Source organism: Hetaerina americana, unplaced genomic scaffold (assembly GCF_022747635.1).
Source record: "Hetaerina americana unplaced genomic scaffold, ioHetAmer1.1.p SCAF_65, whole genome shotgun sequence".
NCBI classification, from domain to species: Eukaryota; Metazoa; Arthropoda; class Insecta; order Odonata; family Calopterygidae; genus Hetaerina; species Hetaerina americana.
This window is the reverse complement of record NW_027287261.1, coordinates 795,789-814,093: the sequence shown is the minus strand read 5'-3', so window position 1 is coordinate 814,093 and position 18,305 is coordinate 795,789. Positions and strand designations below refer to the sequence as shown.

Sequence of the window (18,305 nt, the reverse complement as noted above, 5' to 3'; positions counted from 1 at the left end):
CCTCTGTTTTTTCGTAAGTCGTACGATTATACAGGCTGCGAAACTCTTTTGTTTTCTTAAAACTAGCGGCCATAATTCAAAAGAGTGTTCAGGTCACTAAGGCAGTGAGTGTAATAAACGTGAATTAAAAGTACATCTTTATGGTATTTTAAATAGTGATAGATGTATGTTAATCAATAATTAATATTTTTGAATAAATTATTTTTTATTTCTTTCCATTTGTTCTTTTTATTCCTTTAAAAACTTCTTTCGGCTGTTTTAACATTTTGAAATTGTACTTCCCGTGCACATAACAATTGTACTTGAAAATTTGATTTACTTATCTTTTTTCGCGCAGATTTCGATATAAAACTATGGCTGGCGTGAGAAAGGTGCCTATATCAGAATTAGGACCAGGCATAAATAATGCAATGATAATTGCAGTAATAATTGCTAAGCAAACACCCAGAAAGATTGCAAGTAAAAGAAGTAAGAATTTCTATTACTTTTATCAAATCTCATTTTTCATTTTAAGTTTTTACTTATCTGATGGATTATCATGAAATTATTATAGACCCTGGAACTGAAAGAGCTGTTTGGAGTTTTACACTGCGAGATACTCCCTATGATTTTATAAATGCCTCATATTGGGGCTCAATAGAAAATGTGAATAGTATTGCAAATGGACTTCATGTTGGAGATGTAGGTATGGAAATCTTAATATATTTATTTACCAATATTTTCATGCATATATGTGGGTCGCGGTAGTCTGGGGGGTAGAGTGTTGGACTGCTGACTTAGGGGCCCAGGTTCGATTTCCGGGCAAGGCACTCTGGGCACCTGCAGCTCCACCCAAGCTATGTGATTTGGCAAAGGGAAAGGAACTGGCCCCCCTACCCTGATGTGTGAATTTCACACGCCGTCAGGCTTAGTACTGGGTGAACTTTCCAATCACCTACCAAACCGACCTTAGGGTTGATTACTGTGTTTATGGTTTCACGCTAAAGCCTGGTTTAAAATAAACCATTCTTTAAATCCACATTCTCTTTCATTCCATTCAACATGCCATTTTTTCCTACTTCAACCTAATTTAATTAAGATTTTCCCCTCTATCACAGTCTTCAAATTTCCCCTGCATCCACTTTTTCTGTCTTATTTGAATCTCTCACGACAGTTTCCCTCATCCCCTACCATGCTCTACACCCACAAATACAGTCTTCAGTCTATGCTAATCCTATTGCCTTTTCAATTACTAATTTTTTGAGCTACTCAAAGCTATGTTCCATATTCAAGCTGTCACTGTGTCTAATTAATCTTTTTCCCATTTTTACAAAAAAAAATCATTGTAATCATTATTTGTCATCTGTCTTTAACCAGCGTGGTATTTTTATTTGACATGATTTTCTATCATTAACAGTTGAAGTGATGAATGCCAAAGTGAACATGCGTCAGGGTGGTGATTCTGAGGAGAGATTTCAACCCTCTGTCACGAGGTAAGAACAGATAAATATGTAATATATAGCATGCACTCTAATTTTTTCCGCTTACCGTACTATAATCTATTTTTCCTAAATATTAATAAATCTTGGAGTTAGTAGGAAATCCATAACTTATTTAAAGTCCTGTCACAAGTAAAATTTAATGCTAATGTTATGAATGGGGTCATTTGGCTCATGTCAAAGTTCTTTATACAAAATATTATTATATCTTTGTAAGTATGTTAAAAATATCTCCAACTTCATCTTTGTTTCATGTTTATCTTAATTTATATGAAATTTGATAAAATGAAGTGAATATTGCATTACTATTTTTGAGTATTTTTAGTTTGAGGTAATACTTGAAGGGTAGCTTCAGGTCCCACAAGTACCTTTTGCAATGTATCTCTAAACCCATTCTCCCCGAGGCTCTTTTGAGTTTCTTAAAGTTACAAGTCAATTTACAAGCCCTCTGGATACAGCCTTTAATGTGAAAAAAAGCTTTTTAATTTGCACACAGTATAATGTGAAAAAGTAGCTAGTAATGCAACACTCCTTACCACTAGCAGGCTCAATATGTGCAAATTATAAGGACTTGTAAATTGTCTAGTAGCTTTGAAAAATAGGCTTCTGTAATACTGTTTAATGAAATATGAAGATTAAAAATTGTGCTTTTATATTCACAGGTACATAGACTAACATTTAAGCTTTTATTTAATATAAATTACATATTTACATCTATTGATTAGCCAGGTGGGTAACACTCTTGCCTGCTAACCCAAATTTTGGGTGTTCAAATTGCACCTTTGACATGGGTGTTGTGATTAATTAAAAATAGCAATTTTTAAATAATCATGATATTCCACCATATCACGCCTGAAACGTCTCTTTTTATGGGTGTTGTGGTTCAGCCCTTGAAGCACCTGATGAAAAGCCAATTTTGGCTAATCAGGATCCAATTAGCAGATGGGCCACTGGATATATCCAGAGGGTAAAATAAACATATAATAGACAGCAGCCCAAATCATAATTTTGTATTTATAGATATTATGTTGAATGATTATAATCCTGATTGCTAGGTAAGTAATTAATATTAATAAAATTTTATTCTTGAGGTAATATTTGGACATAATCTAGCTATCATTGACCTCTGTTCTTGAATGGAAGAATACTTTCTTATGAATTATTTTTCAAAAAGTCCTTTCCAGTTAATACTCTCAGAGAATCAATCTACTATACAGCTGCAAAGGCCTGTTGATGAGTTTGATGCTGAAACTTATAATAATTTGATTCAACTTCTTCACATTCCAACCAAAGCTCCTTCTTGCTTCTTAACCATAGCAGATGTTTTAGCAAGTGGAACATCTATGGGTACAGAATTTATTGATCTTTTAGTTGCTGTTGCCAGGGTAAGTCAAATGCATACAATATATTTATATAAATATCAAACTACCGCTATTGAAATGCTGATAAAATGTTCATATTGCTCACAATATATCGTATAAATCAATATTATTCTCGAGAATTTACCTGCTATGGCTTTTACAAAGTAGATACACCAAATGTGATTAACAATCATCAATGGTTCCAAATTTGTTTCTAAAAGCTGTAAACAATTCACACAGACAATCACTCAATATTGTGGTGATTTACAAGGAGAGTATCTCACAATAGAGGTCAACTCATGAGAATCCAATCCAGAATACACGTACAACTTGCTGTGATTGTTTACAGGAGAATTATTTCCTTGCCAGTGGCAACCACTTGTTTGAATCATTCTGCCTTTTGGTGGCCCTTCACAGGGGTATTCTCAATACCCTTGTGAGGTTGCAAGCACACATTTTTGAGCATCTGACTTAAACTCTTTACAAATCACTTGGAGAGAATCAGTGTGAATTTCGTAAATTTGTCATTGATGCAGAGTTATTTCCATACAAATAACTTTTAAATACTGTGCTACGCATTATTTGTTTCGTTTGATGTTGTAGGGTTGCTATGAAATGAGGTTCACACATGATGGAATATTCTGTGGATTTCCTATTTTAAATACAGTGGGATATGTATCAATCCAAATTTTAAGAATCTTTAGAAAAAGAATTGTCAGATACCATTCTGATGGCTTAAATTAAAATATAATGGTTAATTTTCGACGTGATGACAGTATGCCAAGTGCAAGAGTGGTGCCTTCTTATCAGCCTCACAAAGTGCCCCAAAAAGACAAATATATTATATTTTTCCCATAAAAAAATATTATTGATACTTGAGGGCTGATGTGGCATCATTTAATATCATATGAGCACAGAATATTGCAAAACATGCATTTCCTAGCTATCCTGAAGAATTCTGTAGTGTCCTTCTGATGAAGGATTCATTCTTCTGAGGTTCCTTTGCATTGTTGACTCATCCAAAGAAATGTAGTAAATGGCATGAAAGTAAGCCATTAGTGGTGTCATCCACTGATATGCACATAAAATGTGTGAATTTCATACCCTATAAATTATTCACCTTGACTGGGATTCGAGCAAAATCCCACCAAGTGCTTTAGCAAATTGGGCTATTGAGGCATCGGTCACTCTGACTTGAGAAAACAATGTAAGATTACATTAAATTTGGTGGGTTTTTGGGGTATTGAATTTTGAAGTTACCAATTTGGTTTCAATATTGATTAGTAAATGGCATTTCCAACACAAGCTAAGTGACTCAAAGAATACACTTTTTATTTCCATATACAAGGTACTTTCTCGTAAACCAACTTTCAAAGTACTAGGGGCAGTCAAATGAAAACCAAACACATGCCATAACACACAGTCTAATAAAAGCTAGAAGCTAGCTTTTTATGTATTGATTCTGTCATTGCTAAGGTAGGAGAACTGCCATGCAAAAGATACATGTACTGAGATATGAATTGTTTCCACACCTGCCTTATTCACCTGATTTGACTCCATCAGATAGATTGCCATTTCTTCCCCAATATTTTGGTTTACGGAGATTCTCTTCAAACGAAGAACTAACAGCCAAAGTTGATGGGTATTTTAGAGGCTTGAAGGAATTTAATTTTTTAGATGGGATTTCCAAGACATTGGAATATCACTGGACCAAGTGCATTCATTAGTGTGCAGGGAAACTACATTGAAAAATAAAAAAGTTTCACTGAGGCAGGTCATTTATTTGTATTCCATTCTAAGAAATTTTCAAATTACCCTTGTATTTGTGGTGTTAGTCAGGACTTAGAACAATGCAGTGTGTTGTGCCAAGATCCATTGAAAATCTATTCTAACCTGGTGGACTACTGCTAATGAGAACCAATTCTTATTGGTATTAGGGACAAATACAAGTCTCATTTCTCATGTACTGTTAGGAATTGGGAAACTACCTCATTGTTATGCACATTGTCATTTTCTATATTATATGCTCTCTGATTGATTTAAAATTACAGTCTTGTGTCTGTTTTTGTACCATTGATGATGTAAAGTCATGATCAAGATTTATGATGAAGTTCATAACTATTGCACAGTCAAGGAGTATTTTAAAACAACATAAAACCTGATTTCCAGACAGTTTTTTAAAATTCAATGGTATATCATCAACTTGGTTGACTTCTTAAGAGTAAAAGTAAACTGAAAACACTACTAGATTTCCAAAAATAATATATTAATATGAAGGGTAATCATGAGATATTTTTTCAAAAATATTCTAATAAAATTAAATACTTCTGAAAACCCAATCATTGTATAGGAATGGATTGAATAGGTACAATGCAATTTTATCCTACTGCTCAAGAACCAGGTGCATACACATAGAGATGTGTATCCACCTGGTTCCTCCCTAAAACTCCGGTGCACAGATATATAGTCTAGAGTTCAAGCAGTGATTCTGACTTTTTTTCTTTACTCTTTTTATAATTCATAATTCTTTCCCATTGGAAGGTTGGCCCAGTAAAGAACATAAAGACAAAAGATGGGCGAGATATTGAGTGTAGAGAAGTAATAGTTTTGGATCAGACAAATTCAAGCCTCACAATTCAACTTTGGGAATCTGATTTAATAATACAAGCTGGAAATTGGAGACCAAGGCATACAGGTAGTGGAAAACTCCTTTTTTGTAATTTTACTTTTAATATTAATTCCTCATGAATTCGGTTGAAAGCTGATGGACTTCTTTGAAAATGCCTGTACGTCAGTAATTATAGCATTGATACCGACCTTGCTAGTACATATTTCAATTATGGTAGAGTGGGAGCTATTATGAAATGCCCTAAGTTCATTAAAAATGGAATAAAGCCGCCATTTATTATTATTCTTATTTTATTAACAAATCAACCCTTGTAATAAACTCATTTCATAGCATATTGTTCAGTCTCAAATTAGCAAATAAGACTCAGAACAGCTTCTGATTACCAAAGTGTAAAACCCTCACATGCTTTCAGGGAAGTTGTTGTGCATGTCTTGAGTTTACTACCATTGGACAGTATAGTTATTCTGTGATGGAACTTATTTCTTTAACTTTATTTTATAAAGTTTTAATGTTTTGATAAGGATGGTTGTCTAGCAGAATAATAGAAAAAATTTTAAACATAATACTATAATTTTTGCTATCATAAAATAGGGAAATGTAGCCATATGTGAGGACTACAGAACAATAAGTTTGACTTCACATGCAGCTAAAGTCATTCTCAGGATCATCAATAAGAGGATGGAGAGGAGAGTAAATGATTACTTAGGGGGTGATAACTTTGGTTTCAGAAGGGTAAAGGCAGGGGCGATGGTATTGTAGCAATTATGTCACTGAAAGAGAGGAACATAGAATACAATCAAGATATATTTGTCTGTTTTGTAGATTTTGTGAAAGAATTTTATCGAGTGAATTGAATAGAATTAGTTAATATTATGCGGAAAATAGGAGTGGATTGAAGGGATAGGAGACTTATCCTCAACCTTTTCATGTCTCTGACTGCTCAGGTGCAAGTACTGAATAAAGAGTTGGGATGGGCAGTGTTAGGAGGAGGTGTAAGGCAGGGTTGTCTATTGTCACTGGTGCTGTTCGATTTATGTGTGGAGGAAATGAGAGGCATGGGAAGAACTGGAGATAGGGATGAAGGTCTGTGAGGAATTCATAAAATCAGCTAGGTTTGCAGATGATTTGCCAGTTATCCAAAGGGTTACAAACTCTGCTAAGTGCATTGGAAATTTAGTGCAATAGGAATTGAATGAAAATATATGTAAACAAACCAAAGATTATGCAGTTTTCAAGAGAGAAGAAAGCTAAATTAAATATTAAATTAGGAGTTCATAAACTGGAGCCGTTTCCCTATCTCAAAAGTGTTCTGGACCAAAATGGTCAAACATGGGCAAAGTAGTTGGGAGATAAGACCAAAATTGCATTAGGAAAAGAAGCTTCTGCAAGGAGGAAGGAATTGATTTTAATGAATTTGAGTATGGACGTTAAGAAATGGATCATCAAAACTTTAATGTGGAGGATGGTTTGTTATGGTGTGGAAACATGGTCATTGAAGCAATATGAAGGAAGTAGATTGGAGATTTTCGAAATGCGGATGTGGAGAAGGATTGAAAATGTGAAATTATTAGAAATGAAAACAAACAAGAGAGAACTAGGCATTATGGGGAAGGAGAGGGGATTGCTGGGAGAAATCCAAAGTGGGCAGAAAAGATAGATGCGGAGAATTTTGATTGACAAGGGGATTTTGAAAACTATGATATGGGGATATGATGAAAATACCCTCTGGACAATTTGCTTTCTGGCTTTTAGGTAATACAGTATATTATTTCCAAGTTTACAAAGTATAACCTCTTATGCTAAAATACAAAATATCCCTCTATGTTCATTTGTTTATAGTATAACCTATTGAAAATTTATTTTCCTTTGGTGCAATAATAATTCACAAAAAGGTTTGGATTTTGGCTAAATGGTCTATGTTAATTTTCCTAACTATGTTATCTTCTTCTCAATTTGTAGATGCCTTTTAGCTCTATGCAAACAATGGAAAAATGGTGAATGTGGGAAATTTCACTCAATGCATTCGTCTTGAAGATGAAATTCCTCGGTTAGGTTGCTATAAAGGCAAAATTATTTATATACTGGTGTAGGTATTTCGCATCAAACATTTTTGAGAGAAGAGAAACAAGATTAATCTATCATAATAGAACATTCATTGGGTATGGGAAAGAAACTGGTAAATAACAGAAGTTATCAAAAACACCGTGACTTTATTTCCTTTTGTTGAAGATGGTTTCAAGTAAAAATAACAACTTACAACTCAAGTGACAGTTGTTCATGCTCTTATTTCTGCTCACCTGAAAAAAAACTTTAGCTACTTAAATTACTTTGTAGAGGGTTGCTAAAAACTACTCTCTTGAGATCAGATTATGTACATGCCCTCAAATGAATAATCATTTTAAAGTTTTGGAGTTTATAATATGAAATTTCAAACTACAGTCAGAATATGTTTTTTCACGGTTTTTATACCTTAGTGAGAAAAGGGTTAAAACTATGTTGTTGAATCCTTGTTAGCATTGCCTTGGATCAATATACCAGTTTGCTTGGTAACAGAACTGATTCCATATCCTTGAACATAGGCAACACTCGAGGCACACTCCCCGTGGATATAGGCAACATGCTTATCTCACAGTCCATTATGCATTTGAGGTTCACTTTTCTATCCTACGTTTATCATCAAGACACATAATAGGTTGGTAAAATATGCCTTAAACAGTCATATAATTCAATTTGAACAGAAAGCAGTTCATTTAGTATTCAAATGTTGTCTGAAATCAGTTACTTTTCCGCAGAATGAATTTCTTCTGTTAATTTCTGAATACTACAAAAAAGCTTACAAGTCCTTGTAATTTGCATACACAGAGTCTACTCTACAGAGGGTTATAATTAGGCCAGTTCTTGCCTATCTACCTACAATATGCACCAAAATTTGAGTTTTATATTACATTGTTTATGGTGCTCATAGGACTTGTATATCAACTTGTAGCTTTAAAAAATGAACAAAAATAGAACATATTTTTGAGGTATTGTATTATAATAGTTGAAGTATCAAATATAATCTGTCCTGGGTTTGAGAAATTGTAGTAATCAGTGTAAAGAGAACATTCAACAATATTATTTAGCCATGCACTCACCATGTTCTTTAATTGAATAATTGAAACTTCGATTATAATTGTGAACAGATTACGAACCCTTGGAGGTATTAGGTATTTCCTGAAGTTCTGGTTTGTGGTAAGTCTACAGCTGAGCTCTCAAATCCACTATTAAAACCCAATTCTACATAAAAGCAGCAGAATGCATTATTCATCAAAATTTATAATGAATTATAGAAGACTTGGTTAATCAGATGAATTCAATTAAATGTTATTAACTTCTTTACTGTGTAAATAAGCTGTTGTAGAATCCCACATCCATGCTCTCATATTTCAGCTGAATAATTTTCTCTTAATCATGCAATTAGCCTTTACCCATCTTTCACTAAAATTTCTTGCCAAATTAACCTAGCATCCAGTGAACCAACCATTTCAAAGATCATCGATTCAAACCCCAACTATAATTGGATAATGAGTAAATACCTTTGGGAAACATGGTCTGGTATAATCAATGCATGTAAATTTTTCATGAAAAAATAATTTGATTGAATTTGAATAATTGATCCTGGGATTTAAACAAGAGTCTCCCAATTACCATTTAGGTGAAGATGAGAAATGTGAATTATTTATCATTTTACACTCATTATGATTAGCCATAAGGTAATGGTAAAGCATTGTAAAGGTATTGTGGTGTTGGAAAGTTTAGGGAAAGAAAAAATCAATGTTACTGTAATAGTTGGTGTCATTTCCCTCTTTATTTCCATTAACTTTTTATGTAAACACACATCTCCACTTTTACAGGTACCTCAATTATTTTTCTCCTCTTCTTCCTGTCTCCTTTCGGCCCACCTCTTCTTTATCCTCCTCTCTTTTCACTTTCCCTCTCACCATTGGTTATTGTTGCTTTTCTCTCTCTATCACCTCTATGTGTGTATTCCATCTCAATCTTCTGATACCTTCCCAACCCTCTTCCCTTCTCCTTGATTTTTATCAAGTTACCTCCATCTCTCACCTCTGTGCTCTTTCAATTCATAACAATGAATATTATCCTTTCTGCCTTATTACATTTACTTCATTTGTTCTTTTATCAGTGCTTTTTCTTGCTGATGTGCGACTTGCATGGAATGCCTTCCACAGAAAAATGGGTGTTAGTATATTTTCTCGCACTATAGTAACTGAAAATCCAGATACCACAGAAGCCAATATTCTACGAGAATATGCATTCAGTGCTCCAATAGCACCATCAGCTGTACTGGACCATATTGCGAGCACAATATCTGATGGTAAGTAATTATAAACCTCTATGCATTAGAGTGGGTTCCCCTTATGCTGGAGGAAACAGTATGATTTCCAAGGTGGGACAGAAGAGATTTTCTTTCATACAACATTTACCTATTAATAACTGCCTGAAGATAAAAATGCAATTGTGCAAATACTAGTGACTGGTGATCCACGAGTTCATTGTTGTAATATTTTGAAATGTATATGGTCTTATGAGTATCAATTATGCATTCCCACAGTTTTGTCCATTGAATATTTTGGTGTCATAGCCACCTCTTTCACTAGAAGGAATAAGACCTCTGGCATGGGTTTTGGGTGAGAGGGGAGGAGAGAGTAGAGGACAAGGGAGACAGGACCCCTAATGTTCAAGCCCGAGTCTGAGCATGCTCTGCGGAGCACACTTGGACTCAGGAAAATATACTTTAGAAGAAGAAGTAAATATACTCAACAAGAAGTGTACATAGAGATTTTGACAGAAAAAAATTGTTCCTTCTGAAAAAAGATGTTCTGCAAAATAATGCTTGCAAATTTAACCTACCTACCACAGTAAACTTTTATGTATATACTTTTTGCTCGTAGTATAATTGAGAATGACCTATGTTCATTAAAAAAAGAGTAAATTAATGTAATTAATTTCCATAGTGAGCTTAATACTTGCTCATACTGCATTAATATACTTTGGATCTTTCAAGTTCTTCCAATTTTATGTGCCTTAAATGCTTGAACATAATATGGACAAACATTCATTCAAGCCTCAAGTATTCGAGTGGTGATGTCAGTGCAGCAAGTGATTAAAAAAGCTTTAAAAAATAGTTCTGCAGAAGGAGACAGCCCAATGCAACATGAGAACACAGAAGACTCTCAATTCAGTTGCCTCATTTATTGTTTTGTGACAGAATTAGACTTGGATGGAGTGACTCGTGTAATTCTTAACCGCTGGTAAGTTATCTCACTTAAAATTTTTTTCTTTGAAGTATTACCAGATACATTATCCTTTAAAATAGCTCTCATTTGTTGGTATGATATAACTTTGCATCATTTTAAATGTCGCTTGCTGTTGGAAAACATAATTATAAAGCAATTTTTTTTAACAGTTCTAAATGTCAAACAACCTTGACAGAAGGTTTTCAAGGGCTATGTCCCAATGCAGACTGCCCAGTTGGATCAGGTTTAGATTTTTCTAAACCAGAAACCATCTTTGACATTCGAGTGACATTGAGTGATCACACTGGTTCCTTGCCGGGTTGCCGTTTAATTGATAAGAATGCAGAAAAAGTTTTAGGATGCTCGGTAAGGTTGAATTTTTACAGCATGAACTTGAGAATATATGAGTGGGAATAGCATAGTGATAAAATATGGGCACATGATTTCATGTACAACTTGAAAGATCTCTGCTACGCCACTTATAGAAAACCTACTCAAACAAGGTGAACTTTGTGATTCAAGCCTCTGTAGGTCATGCTGTTGGTTCTCTGTACACCTGATACTCCTAAAAAAACTTGCTGGATTATAATAATAGAGGACACCTAGTTTCCTTGACGAAGAATTTCCTAATTGCCACCCATAATAAAAAAATTAAATAAATATTTGTGTGCCTAAGATACATTTTTTAGAGATGGGATCCTACAGCGATGACATCAGTATGGTTGGCGAAGGTGCTCAAGTTTTACATAATAAAATAAGTGGGGAGTATGTTCCATAGCCAATCAGCAGTCTTCATCGGCATTGAGGATTCACTTACAAAAGGCTGTAATCTCTAGAGAAAACTTTGTGGTGTTTTTTAGTTTCTTCATAGCTGATCACTGATTGGCAAAGGAGAATACTCTCTCAAAAGACTATTTATAATTCATGAACTAGATATGGATTCAGTCTTGTTTTCAGTAGCCCCTGGTCTAAGAGGCCAATTTCATAATTAGGTTATGAACTAGTCATTGGCTGAAGATTTAATTTCTACTAGAAAGTTGCTGTCATGCAGGACTAGTGGCACAAAAGTAGGATGTCCTGATTAAATATACTAGCTCCAAAACTAGACATCAGAAGAATGAGGGAAAAGAATTTTTTTGTAAATTTGTTCTAATATATATCTTTTATTATAACGGTAAGTATGGATCATTAAATCATTTTTTTTGGATCCATAAAATCAATACATCCATAGCTGATATATTAAATTTAACAATTATCATATATCAAATAATCCATTCATTATCTACCTGGAAATCTACCTTAATGATATTATGTAATGTTTCTCCTATGCAGTTTTCTTGATCAAGATTTCATATCGTTGAGGATTTACAGACCTGAATTACTCAATCTGCTGCTCCTTAATTTTTAAAATCAGTATTTATTTAAAATTATGTGCCTTTTAATAAATGTTTATGTCCTGCTTTTACCCAGATCCTTATGAAAATGAAGTTATTAACCATGGCTCTAAATTTTTAGGTCACCACTTTTCAACATCTAACCCCAACGGAAAAGACATCTCTTAAATGGCGTCTGCTATTAGAAAGGTGTGCAGCAAGAATATTGGTGCTGAAAGCTAGCCCTCAGCGGCGAACACCCCTCATATCACTGCTTTTTTGTGAGCCCGCTGATCCTGCTGAGGTAGCAGCACGATGCCCTAGATGCTAAAATAGTCAACTATATGGTAGTTGAATGAATTTCCTTTGTTATGTTTATTAATCATACCATCTCATATGGTATTTCTTTCTTGTTGGTTAGTCATGTTTAATTTATTGATATAACTTGCATGGTAACTGTTGAAAAATCCACTAGAAATAAGGTATATTTACACACTTACTTCCCTAGTATAGAAGTTTTAAGAGTTGTGTATGGAAAATTTACTTTGCAAACAGTTTATTTTATTTTGAGTTGATTTTAACTGTAATTTGGTTTTAAACAATTTTACCATGCAAGAATTTTAATTGACAATATAAAAATATATACATGCTCACATTTGTCGAGGATCTACTCTTGGGAAACAATGCATATTCACTGGCTCTAACTTACATAGTAAAAATTGGCCCCAGTTTACAGCAAATAGAACTATTATTTACTCAAACACACCTAAATAGAATGGCTAGATAGGTACAATTTAAAATGAAAAAAAAAATTAATAGGAAACAAAGCAAATAATCCAATATATCCACCCTACTAAAAAAAAGCAGCCTATACAGCAGTAAATTAAGTTAAAAAATTATATTACTATGAGTAATATGGTGAGTTATGGTTACCTATAGTGTATTAATAGCTATACACGTAATAGTAATGGTATGTAAAATTGTCTTAAAAATTTAATGAGGCCAAGACATCATTAATCCAATTTTTGCAGAATTTTCACTTTAAAGTTTATCAAAGTAAATATACACGGGAAATCTATTTAAATCTACATGGGCAGCTGACCCACGCACAAAATATTCTTTAACCATGATAAAAATCATTAGTTGGATCCTGCTTAATACAAAAGAGCACATAATTCAAAGCTAAGAGTATTCTCCACTAAAAGGATATAACATAGCATGTTTTTTAGTATGGATAACTTGAAATATGTATGTAATGAAATTGGAAGGCATGATGTCCCTCGATTTGCAAAAATATTAGGTATATTTTGAAATTTTACTGAAAAAATTCAAGTTTCATCCATACATTTAAAAGGCATCATATTTCTAGTATTTAAACCTCACAAAAAACTCTAAAGTAAAACTTCTTGATATGTACATAGTCAATGTGAAATAATATCAACTAAACAGGAGGAAACCAGAAGAGAGCTCATACCCACTCCTATGCCAGCCATTCACTAAATTACTATATGGGTGCAAGCATTTTATTCTTTCCATGACTTTTCTCTCAGTAAATAGTACCCCAAGCAGGTAGATGAAGAAGTAAAGGTCACAACACCAGATCTTAAGATAAGTTTTGGAAGTTTTAGGCTGATGATGGGAGCAAAATTTATAGTTGATGGCAGGGAAGGATAATCTCAGATAGAAGAGATCTAACTATGATGTTATTATGTCAAATGCCTGCTCTCCTCTTAAACCCCTTATGGAACACCAAATGAAAGGCTTTCACGTGTATCCAGATATTATAAAGTTTCAGTGATCGTTTCATAAGGGTCCTCTCCTGAAAGTAATGTGTTGAGGGGAAGAGTACCACAAAAATGACTTTTGTCTGAAGATCGACACTAAACTTCTTGTGTCTGACAATAAATGATAAAATGCTTGCCCCCAACCAGGATACAGAAAGGATGAATGTGTTAGGAATCTTTCGGAAAGCATAATAAATACTTGATGCATTAGTCTTTTTTTTTAGGCAGAGCACGTAACTAATGAAGTGTCCATCCCCTCCCCCTCATCATTGCAACATCAATTGAAATGTTGCATCAATCATTCAGAATTCCATTATTTTGTATTTCTCAAACAAAAATCTTTTTCATAAAAAATATGGCCGAGTCCCTCTTCCTTTTCCCTACCCAATGAATGTTATGAGTATATTTTACATGTCAGGCGAGACCAATGATCTCCTCCGACACATTAACTGACATCAGTCTTGTATGCAGTGCTATGCTTTACAGAGGATCATGGAATGATATAGCTGATTGCCTACAGCAATCACAGACTTTTTGTATCAGTTGTACGAGCAAAAAACCATTTTTAGCACAGTGCTTCATAAATTCCAATGACTTTTCCATAATGCATAGGTATTACATTTTTTATTAACAACCAAATACAAAAATAACATCAACAAAAAAAGAATAAATACAAGATGTAGGTAGAATATAACTTTAAAAACTCCCAATCAATAGGTATCAACATTTAAGATCAAGACTACAACATATCATTATGGTCTGCAATCACTTTTACTTAATATAAATGCATTTCAAATTTGTATTCATGCCAACAATTCAATCAAAATGTATCATTACTATCAATAATTCCATTTCACACACACAGAACAAAATAGTGCACAAATCAGGGTCTATTTAATGCAAAAAAGCATTATTTTTACTTTACAGAGATATTAAAAGCTCTAAAAAAGTCTTCATGGTAATATGAGATATTAAATAATTTCATTGATATATTTGACAAGGAAACACTGTGATATAAACAATATGATACATGATTCGTTGTAAAACTGTAACAGCTTAAATGCAAAAACCTGTAGCCAAAATGCACACACACACAAAAATGCAAAGAACATGGAATTGGACACATCAATGTATACTAAGCAGGTATGACCATTTAATTTACATTATGTATTTCCTGATTGGGCCTCATAAAAATTACCCTATCTAGACATGTACATACACAATAACAAACATACAACTTATAGTACCTACACCTTGAAACCACTAACAGCTTGGAAAAATATACTGTAAAACCAGTTCACACTTGTTTCAGTTTTCCAGGTATGTATGAAAGTTGTAAAAGTATGTTTTCTTTGTGAATGCCTCCTTATTACTTGTTTCAACTCTGCTAATGGCAACTAGACTCTTTAACAATTCAATATTGATCAACAGTTCAATGTTATCCAGCATTAGCAAGTTTGTCTGTTTTATTGAACTCCACTGACAGTTAACTCTTTTCTTAAGTCTCTAGAATTTCCCTCATTGCGGTATGTAAAACTCACATATAGAACATTATATTGATGTGTCAGAAACATGTAAATCCAAGTATCACCAATGAGCATGACGTAATTTTTCAATCTTGGAATTAATCTAATTAATACAGCATTGAGTGTGCATGAACATATTGAAGTTAATGATGTACTTGTGCATTTTAAAATCAATTCAGCCCTTGCCTGCTTGGCATATTAAGAAAGAAAAGTTACTAACATCAAGAATATAGTGCTTTCAATTAGTTCATTAGGGATCTCTGCAGACAACTGTGTATATTACCATGACACCTTACAGAATACCTTTTTGGCATACGCTGACCTACAAAAGGACCAAAAATCACTCTAGGGCCTCTTAATGATGTTACCCTGGATGCACTGGTTGTGCAAACTATTAACAAAAAGGAATGAGTGTGTAAACGTGCAGCAGTACACACAGGATGAAAGATACAGACAGTCAAGTACCAAATATAAAACACTCAATAGGTGAACACATTGCTCCACCCAAAAGGGTAAGTATTCTTTCTTCCTATTATTCTTGAAAAGACTACTTCTGTATAAAATGGATAATAGCATGAAAGTTTATTTTCTCATGTGTTTTGAACTGGAGAGGGTAGGGAGTGTCAAAAGAAAAGGGGAGAAAGGTATAACACCTATTTCATATTAAGGCAGCATGAATCAACAGTATGTAATAACTCTATGCATGTCCAGTATTCTTTTTATGTTCTTTCTGAAAGTAATGATTAGATGAATGATTCACAGGGGGACAGGCAAATTGAAAGATCATGCAGTTAAATCCACAAAATTATGGATGCTGGTGCATGAATATGTTATTTGATTGTGATTTTCTCTGAAGGATTTGACTATAGAAGTTGATAGCTCCAAATACTTTTAATCCAATACCATAACTGTTTCAAAATCAGCTAAAAGCTATATTTCCTAGAAAACTCTGGAATCTCACAGATATGCATGAAGGAGACAAGTCATGACCAACAACCAGCATTGATTATAACTGGAGGTTAATATATTCAAATCAATGCCAAAATTGAGTCTTGTACAGAGCAATGTAGAATATCTCAGAGTAGGAATCTTTCACTACAATGAACAATATGATGCTCCTACGCTGGAATTAAATGCCAAGGTCAACATTTCACACATCATACTGTAAGACAGAATATTTTTACTAGAAGTTGAACCATAAGCTAAATAAATAGAGGTTATTTGTCTACTTTTGGAGAGAGTTACATATTGGCATCAAGAGGATTTAATAAGCCATGATATGAAAGGTATACTGGTTTGAATAATACAAAATCAATTATCTTTGAAGAATTCCCATCTTGCGCAAGGAAATTCCAAATTTATACTTAACCCAAGGCACAATCACTTAAATGTAGAGGCATAATGAATAAAAAACAATAAATGATTTAAATAAAAGCAATTTTTGAACTTGAAAGATAAGGTCAACTTATTAGCACGGCACACCATCTTAAATTAGTGTCTGGGGGGTGTTATGTACTAAAGGATGCTATGGAGAGTTCTCTTTCATTTGTGATTCATTATACTGGCCTAATTCTCTCCAATTAGTTACTAGTGATTACCGTATGCCATCTGTTTTATGGGAAAGAAGAGGTTATGGCAGTAGTGTAAGTACAATAGTTAGAAATTTGCACAAAGCAGAAAAATCCTTAAGCTTACTATTCCCTTTCAGTCTTCCTTTTTTTATTGTAGAGTTGAAGAAAATACATTACTTCTAATACTTCAGTCATATCAACCAACAAATACAGCTGAACAGCTTACTTTGGTGGAAACTGTGCTCATTGACTAACCTGAAAGATGAATCCTATGTGCAGTATGGTATGTCATCATGTTAAAGATATTCAGATTGAATTTCAAAAGGGATGGCTTTAAAAATGGAGCACCTCAAGACTCAATTATTACAACCAACAGCGATCATTACTGAAATGTATTAATATGCCTCTACACTTCATACTCAATGACCAGTCCTAAGCCTTTAATTAAAAAATAAATAGCCATATAAAAAATTGGCTTTGGGATGATTTTACAAAGCAGAGGGTAATATGGCAAGTAGTCAGGAAATAGATACATTCCACGGAACATTTGGTCTCCTGGATGTGGTCTAGTTACCTGGAAGTAGGCTGGCAGTGTTTGCTCCAGGAAAAATGTGAACGGATGGAAAACATCTTTTTTGAATCTCTGATCCCAAGCTTTATAACCTTAAAAGGTTTGTATTGGGGGTCTTTCCTCCCACTGTCCTCCTTGAATTATCCCCACAAGTTAGTATGGAAAACTAGTACACGAAATGGTACCCAACAAGTGTTACTGAATTAGTCACCAATGGATAAGAATTACAATGTTTAATGAATGGAAGCAACACATCAAGATGGCACATGGATAGTTAACCAGCAGGGAAAACCTTGTTGAGGACTCTGAGAAATATGGAGGCCAATGCAGAACACACTTAGAAGTCGGCAATGCCAGGTTTATATGTGAGCGTAAAAGAGAAAGATGTATGCAACCCAGGGCAAGAGACAAGTCAAGTGACTCCTATCCTTGGGGTTCCCGAATATGGAGACCAATGCTTAGACAGTTGCCAAAATTTTCCAACATTGAGCAATGCAAGATGTCAAGATGGCTATGGTTGACAAAACTTATATTGTACAAGTTATAAACTGAGCAAAGAAATAAAAGTAATTTGACTATGCAAAAATGCAACAGTTTTTTGAGGTAGCCTTTTTAAATTCAAAGACTATAATACACAACAGAGATACGCACCTTCAAATTAAATAAACACATAAAAATAGTATTAAAAATTACAATATGCAGTATGAAAGGGACT

At 33.9% G+C, this 18,305-nt stretch overlaps 1 protein-coding gene across 1 annotated transcript; it reads left to right on the top strand.

The window, feature by feature from the left end:
- The first annotated feature begins 116 nt into the window (after positions 1-116).
- hdm (meiosis specific with OB domains hold'em) lies at positions 117-12,469 on the top strand. Its single transcript, XM_071594618.1, has 10 exons — positions 117-130; positions 338-468; positions 554-685; positions 1,397-1,472; positions 2,653-2,863; positions 5,381-5,534; positions 9,652-9,843; positions 10,594-10,780; positions 10,936-11,131; positions 12,281-12,469. The coding sequence occupies exons 2-10, from the start codon at positions 354-356 to the stop codon at positions 12,467-12,469; spliced, it is 1,452 nt and encodes a 483-aa protein (XP_071450719.1). The 5' UTR covers positions 117-130; positions 338-353.
- The last annotated feature ends 5,836 nt before the right edge of the window (positions 12,470-18,305 follow it).